The sequence below is a fragment of the Ipomoea triloba genome, chromosome 12 (genome assembly GCF_003576645.1).
Source record: "Ipomoea triloba cultivar NCNSP0323 chromosome 12, ASM357664v1".
NCBI classification, from domain to species: domain Eukaryota; kingdom Viridiplantae; phylum Streptophyta; class Magnoliopsida; order Solanales; family Convolvulaceae; genus Ipomoea; species Ipomoea triloba.
The window spans coordinates 13,773,531-13,781,007 of NC_044927.1; the positions used below are offsets into that span (position 1 = coordinate 13,773,531).

At 34.2% G+C, this 7,477-nt stretch overlaps 1 protein-coding gene across 6 annotated transcripts; it reads right to left on the minus strand.

The window, feature by feature from the left end:
- Positions 1 to 3,440: 3,440 nt before the first annotated feature.
- On the minus strand, positions 3,441 to 7,445 carry LOC115999681. 6 transcript variants are annotated; one of them, XM_031239540.1, is made up of 7 exons: positions 7,332 to 7,363; positions 7,054 to 7,156; positions 6,468 to 6,560; positions 6,106 to 6,390; positions 5,811 to 5,927; positions 5,004 to 5,115; positions 3,441 to 4,893 (listed from the first exon to the last, which is right to left on the minus strand). In XM_031239540.1, exons 3-7 carry the CDS (start codon positions 6,468 to 6,470, stop codon positions 3,725 to 3,727), a joined length of 1,686 nt encoding a protein of 561 aa, XP_031095400.1. In that variant the 5' UTR covers positions 6,471 to 6,560; positions 7,054 to 7,156; positions 7,332 to 7,363; the 3' UTR covers positions 3,441 to 3,724. The 6 variants fall into 6 exon arrangements, with proteins under 6 accessions (XP_031095400.1, XP_031095403.1, XP_031095404.1 ...); XM_031239543.1 differs by lacking the exon at positions 6,468 to 6,560 and having other exon boundaries at positions 7,332 to 7,364; XM_031239544.1 differs by lacking the exon at positions 6,468 to 6,560 and having other exon boundaries at positions 7,054 to 7,128; positions 7,332 to 7,348.
- Between the last annotated feature and the right edge of the window lie 32 nt (positions 7,446 to 7,477).

Sequence of the window (7,477 nt, forward strand, 5' to 3'; positions counted from 1 at the left end):
GTGTCTGTTAAATCTTGGCCATTCAAATGATTGGTTACCATTTTTTGGCGTCAAAATTTCACATTTTCCTATGGGTTCTCTTTCGACCAACCATACATTGAAACTGAAGTCGTTAAAGCTGTGACGGGTGAAAACATGAAATTAAATTATTCTAATCACATTATTTAAAACTAGTATTTTCACTCGTTCGTGGCACGGAATGAATTTGTTATAATATTTTAAGAAATATTTGAATCGATATACAATTATATAAAATTATAAATTATAACATCGAATATGAGTATGAATAAGTGTATAAATGCAATTATAGTATGAGTCTTCCTTGCATGTAACAAATATCACAAAAATTCAGTGTTCTAAAATAAGTGTATAAATGCAATAGATAGATAATTTACATTATTGCATCATATTCATTAATTTAATTACTTGTCGGTTAGTTATTGCAAGATCTTGAGGTACACTTATATTTTGATATTCAGTAAGTATAACTATATTAGAGAAAAATTTACATGGAGTAATGGGATAATCAGTTGAGTAATTGTTGGTTGACCGTAGAGCGTTGTGTTGGAGGAGGAAGATGATATATATATAGTGAAGATGATATTGCCCTTCACTATATATCATCTTCTTCCTTCAACACGTTGATATTCTCTGGACAAATAACTGTTGGAAAAAAATTAGCATAAAATGGCATTTTACTGACAATATTGTGGTACAAATATATGTGGGGTCCACTTTTTCGTAGTTAGACGAAAAGATTGATATATTGTACGCTCAAAACTGATAATGGGTGAATGAGAAATTGGTTCTCAAAGTTGACCCATTTGAGTTAGAAAAATATAGAGAAAAACCTTTCAAGTAACTTTTGTCCCACATTGGTTTGAAAAGTGGTTTGCACCACAACTTATACAAGAGTTTTTCTAAGGCTTATTGAATTGTATAGCATAGAGGCTCTCTCTCGCGCGCAGGGGGTGCAAATGAAATCCCAAAATGAACTTAAAAAGGCTTGACTCGTGCGCCGACACCTGCATGCACGAATGTCGTTCAGAAAATTGGTTGGCCTTGCGGGTTGAATTATGCCAAATTTTCATATTTTTTACAACATTACGCAAACCATACCATAATACTATCGGTCTGTTTTGGGCGGGAAGTTAAAACTGAGGATATTGTTTTTATTAATAGTATAGATTGCATTGCAGAGAAATATATATAAAATTGAATTATTACCATTAGTAATTCTAGTCTAGAATTGTATTACGAATAGGAACGTAGGAAAGAATATATTTTATTAGGAATTTTATTTTGATTTACAATTGTATTGGGATAGTAATTGTATTACCATATTTTACAATATTACGCACACCAAAATATTATAGGTCTGCTTTGGGCGGAAAGTTAAAACTGAGGATATTGTTTTTATTAATAGTATATAGTATAGATTGCATTGCAGAGAAATATATATACTGAATTATTACCATTAGTAATTCTAGTCTAGAATTGTATTACGAATAGGAACGTAAGAAAGAATATATTTTATTAGGAATTCTATTTTAATTTACAATTGTATTATGGATATGAATTGTATTACCATATTTTACAATATTACGCACACCAAAATATTATAGGTCTGCTTTGGGCTGAAAGTTAAAACTGAGGATATTGTTTTTATTAATAGTATATAGTATAGATTGCATTGCAGAGAAATATATATACTGAATTATTACCATTAGTAATTCTAGTCTAGAATTGTATTACGAATAGGAACGTAAGAAAGAATATATTTTATTAGGAATTCTATTTTAATTTACAATTGTATTATGGATAGGAATTGTATTACCATATTTTACAATATTACGCAAACCATAATATTATAGGTCTGTTTTGGGCGTGAAGTTAAAACTGAGGATATTTTTTTTATTAATAGTATAGATTGCATTGCAGAGAAATATATATACTGAATTATTACCATTAGTAATTCTATTCTAGAATTGTATTACGAATATGAACGTAGGGAAAAATATATATTTTATTAGGAATTCTATTTTAATTTACAATTGTATTAGGGATAGGAATTGTATTACAATATTTTACAATATTACGCAAACCATAATATTATAGGTTTGTTTTGGGCGGGAAGTTAAAACTGAGGATATTGTTTTTATTAATAGTATAGATTTTATAATAAATTATTGAGTCACTTTATCCGATTTAAATTATATTTTAATATACAAAATTTGTGTGAGACAAATATCAAATACTCTCCTCCTCGTATGTAATTTTTTTTAACAAAAGTATAACTCTTGTTAATAATTTTTTTTTAATTTTTACTGAAATATATTATATTGCTTGTTAAATATATTCATTTTTTATTGAAAATCAGTGTTGTAAAAATCGGACTTAGGCGGCCGTCTAGGCACCCTAAGCTAAGGCGATTTTAGCTCTAAACGGCTTTTAGTCGGCTAACCGACTAACTTGCTGACTAGACACTAACTCGGTTAAGCAGGGTGCCTAACTCGGCCAAGTCGGGGGCCTAACTCGTCCGAATCAGTGCCCAACTCGGCCGAGTGATTTTTTTTTTTGCTTGCTCGACTACTCCTCTTATATATTTCTTCAATCATGTACTCAACTAACCATCTAACATATGCAGTTGACTACTTTGGAGGATTATAACAATCTAACAACTCTTAGCCCTGCGTGGAAGTTGAGACAATATCTAACAACTCTTGGCCCTGCGTGAAAGTTGAGACAATATATTCAGATTACTCGCCCGCCTAGACGCTCTAGGAGGCGCTAGGCACCCCGGGGCGCCCAACTAGCGCCTAGCGCCTTCTGCAACATTGAAAATAGTTCTCAAGGAGCACATATTATAGCCATATTATAATCATATTATAATCTATACAATAACAACACATCGGGGATCATGAAATTCCACATGATAGCAAACCAAAATGCTTTACGGTTGAATACCATCAACTCGTGACTATATAGTAAAACACACAGGAGTCAACCCCTAGAACCATTACAAAGGTAAATTATGAGTCGCTCAATCAGTCTATCGATCACTCTAGTCTTCATACATGTACAAAGGATTCGATCGAAACATTCCATCATATCCTTTTCCCAAATATTGAGTTTTTGTGTTAGGGATATGTGGAGGAGGGAGGAAATATGAAATAGGAGAGGAGGGAAGGGCTAGTTTTAATTTAAATTTTTTGACAGCTTTTGTTAGGACAAGTAAAAAAAAAAACAAAAAAAAAAAAAAAAGTCTGAGTGTTGCACGTCTATTGGGCACGCCAAACAAGCTAAAACTATATAGTTCAGGGTAATTGCATAGATCATCATTCTACTCCGGTAGTATGTTAAAATATTTGTCTGACCATTTTTGAAGGGTTCCTGGCTTAATCCACACATTCAAACAGAAACTCAGAAAAGACGCAACATAGTTTACACACAGAATTTATAAGCAAATCAACAGAAGTTGTTTAGAGGAGGAGGTTTCAGCCATCACTGAGAGTCAAAGTATTTACAAGCTCTATACTAACAGTCATAAGAAAATTGCATAGAGAGGATGATGTGTAGAAGTAAAGTGCTTTACCCCTGGAGAGCTTCTGTAGCATGCGAGGAGCAAAAATCTCTGTGACTCAAGAAAGCAACACCATTTCCTAAATGCCATTGTTTTTCATTGTTCTGATACTACTATGTAACCACTTCTAGCTAGCTTGTGTCAGTCTCTCAACCTCAAAGCCTTTTTGGTCCCACCTTTGCTAGCAACAGGGCATGGTGCAGCCACGATGCGATTTGAGAAATCACTACCTGTTGACCTCATCAATTTCTTCCTCTTGTGTTGTTCATCTTCAGGAAAAGGCTCTTTAAACACTTGACGGCTGTCCATTTCCCCAATCACATTAAGTGTTTTCAACGTTCTTCTTTCATGAACATGATTGAAATCCTGATGGTGAGATGCTAGTTTCACATTCACTGGGCTTGATGAGTCCTTTAAGTTTACTTCAACTCTTTCTGCATTTCCAAGCATCTCCACTTGGATTGACAAGCTGATATTCTTACTATCTGAATGGTCTGGGAAAGGTACTTGGTGGCTTCTCTTTTTTGCATTCTTATTTGCTTCTTTAAGATAGGAGCTCGCATTGTATGTACTGTTCAATCTAGAGAGACTGTTAACTTCTCCGTCCCTGTCATACATAGGAAACTCTGGAGGAAAACTAATGCGGGAAAACACATTGGTCTTCTGACTTGGAGTTATGTCCTCCGCCATCCACTTTTCGCGTCTCCACTTCATTATTCTGTGCACTGATTGAGGAACCCCAGATTTTCTTTCATTTTCTTGTTCAAAAGATGAAGACTCTGAATCCCATTTTGAATGAGAAGGATAATTTATATTCTTACGAGAGTTTTCTCCCCATTCTTGTGAGCCACATTGCAACCGAGAAAACACACTCCGCCTTTTCTGTTTAGTGTCAGAGTACAGCCTCTTCACTTTGGGGTGAAGTTCGTCAGAGTACTGCCTCTTCACTTTGGGGTGAAGTTCAGAGTCACTTTGATCATTTCCATCACCAGAGTTTACAGGGTCACAATGTTCGGGATCAGATAATGGTATGTAATCTTCAAGTAACAGTGAATCATTAGAAGTATTCTTGCACTCAGGTCCTGTCTGCAATTGAATTAACAGACTTCCTGATGAAGAATCTTTACTAATTTGAGCTGTAAATCCATGTTTTGAAGTAAATCTACTGTCTGCCTGCTTAACTGGTGTCCCAGGGTTTACAGTGTAATCTTCAAGCAAGAATGAATTATTAGAAGTACTCCTGCACTGATCAAGGCCTCTCTGCAACTGATTTAACTGACTTCCAGATGAAGAATTCTCACTGATTCGCGCTGTAAATTCAAGTTTCGAAGCAAGAATACTTTCAGTCTTTGACAGGGCCTTAGATAACTCAAATGATAAAGCTAAATAACTCAATAGAATTAGTCTTGTTTCAAAGCACCTGTATCAAAATCTATCTTCCTATCAGAAGATTTGATGGTCAAGTTCTCGAATACTAGAGGTTTTTGAACTCTGGACCTACTAGAGCCAAACAGACATAAAAGCTTCCAAACCTGAAAACTCAAAAGTAGGAACCAAAGAAAAGAAAAGAAAGAAAGAAAAAAACAAACACAATTATGTTATACAATCCATTCAATTCACAGTTTAACAGAAACATAAACTGAGCAACAGGTTTTGATAGGACCTTGCTTTCCATTCTCTAACCAATTAAAAAGACAGTTATCCCAAAATTAACTTTCTTTTCTTTAACAATTGGCTAGTAAAGCTCAAAATTAACTTTCTTTTCTTTAACAATTGGCTAGTAAAGCTTAAAATTAACTTTCTTTTCTTTAACAATTGGCTAGTAAAGCTTGGTTTGAATCAAACTCAATAGTCAAACAGGGAATGTGCAGAAGAGTTAAATCTTTAAGAACATATCATGCTTTCCATTCTCTAACCAATTAAAAAGACAATTATCACAAAATTAACTTTCTTTTCTTTAACAATTGGCTAGTAAAGCTTGGTTTGAATCAAACTCAATAGTCAAACAGGGAATGTGCAGAAGAGTTAAATCTTTAAGAACATATCATGCTTTCCATTCTCTAACCAATTAAAAAGACAATTATCACAAAATTAACTTTCTTTTCTTTAACAATTGGCTAGTAAAGCTTGGTTTGAATCAAACTCAATAGTCAAACAGGGAATGTGCAGAAGAGTTAAATCTTTGAGAACATATCACGCTTTTATCTAAGTTGAAGTGAATGCAGACCTGTTCCTGGGATAAACCAAACCTAAACTTGTTAGGTGCATAGTAGTTGTCTCTAATAGCATCACGAAAACAATTCTCAGAGAGGGGATGACATCTCCAAACAACACAAAAGCGAACCTACAAAAAGAGCAGTTAATCGTGTAAGAGACTTTTGCTTTTGGCATGAAAATCTCCATATTAAGCCAAAAAGTAATATAGTTACATATACCATATTTAGGCACTTGTGCCTCTCTTAAGATATGACAATGTAGTTGAAAGCAAGAACACAGATACAGCATTCATATTTTAATAATACCTGTGCAGGAAAGGACATTCCCAATGAACGATACGCTTGAGGTATGATATTCATTCTACCATCTGAAGTAGCCTTAAAAACCCCATAAAGATTCCGCTCCTCATATTCAAACAGAAACAAATACATTCCAGCTTTGACGTTCTTCACAAAATTAGCAGAAGAAGGCGGAAGTCCAAAGACTCTTTTATCGAAACATTCATCCTTGGTACTTCTGTTGGACATGAAGATTGCTCCAAATTCAGGAACGTCTTCAGAGAGCCTCCCACCAACAACAGCCATGACACCCTTACAAACAAGCAATTGAAATTAATGAGCCAACATTATAACAGAAAATTTCCAAATACTATTGCACAGATGTTTACCATGCAGAATTATAAATCTCAAAATACCCATGCCATGTAATTCTTATGTCCAAATGGTACTACACAATTATTCTTCCTTTTTATCCTGCAATTCTGCTCAAACTGATAAAAAGTTGAATGGGATAAAATAGCTAATGCAGTGCTAACTAGCTTTCAGAAAAACTGGCATAGAAATCAAAGGGATCAATTTATTTTAAATTATAGGCCCAGGTAAATAAGGAGCAAAAACTGTGTTAATGCTCACCAACTACATTTTACTTCAAATATCTAAACTTCCCAAATTGAAGAAACTTACAAGTAAACATATTCTCTTTTTTCCTTTTTCATTTCACTATGAAAATGGAGAATTTCAAACATCATAGTTAAAAATTGATTGTTCAAAGTTTAAATGGAAAGATCAGAGAACGTTAAAACTACTACCTACCGAACAGAATCTCTGAAATAGGAACCGCTCCCCAAACCAAAACAAAAAAACAAACAAAAAAAAACAAACAAAAAAAAAAAAAAAAAAAAAAAAAAAAAAAAAAAAAAAAAAAAAAAAAAAAACAAAGCCTGAAATTCTGCTTTCCTTCATGATTTTTCTTACTTGTACTAAGAAAAATCAGTTCTGAGATGAAAAAACTCCAGAAATCTGTGACAGCTCCCTCTTACAACGAGTTTTCTACATATTAGAAGCTCGTTATACACACCTGGACATGAAAACACAATACGAAGGAAGAAGCGATGATGAAGAAAACGCAATCACAGATACATAGACGTAAAACTTCCAGTAAGGGCATTTATACCACTGAAACACACACCTCGAGTACGCAAAGTTCTACATACAAAAACCTATATAGATACATTCCACGGAGGTTCGATTACCTGAATAGCAGATTTGATGAGGCGAAGATCACAGAATGTTTGAGAAATGAGATTTTGGTTCTGTTAGAATGCGAGGAGCCGAGGCCCGAGAGTTAAAGTCTCGCGACGACTTGAGTCTGGAGTCAAGCTGTGGGTTCCGCCAAGTC

Excerpts from the sequence above, each read along its gene's own strand:
- LOC115999681 (XM_031239540.1), bottom strand. Across the intron at positions 5,928-6,105 it reads GAATGTCCTTTCCTGCACAG|GTTCGCTTTTGTGTTGTTTG; the intron begins GTATTATTAAAA and ends CTCTTTTTGTAG. Across the intron at positions 4,894-5,003 it reads GAAGATAGATTTTGATACAG|CGCGAATCAGTGAGAATTCT; the intron begins GTGCTTTGAAAC and ends TTGAATTTACAG.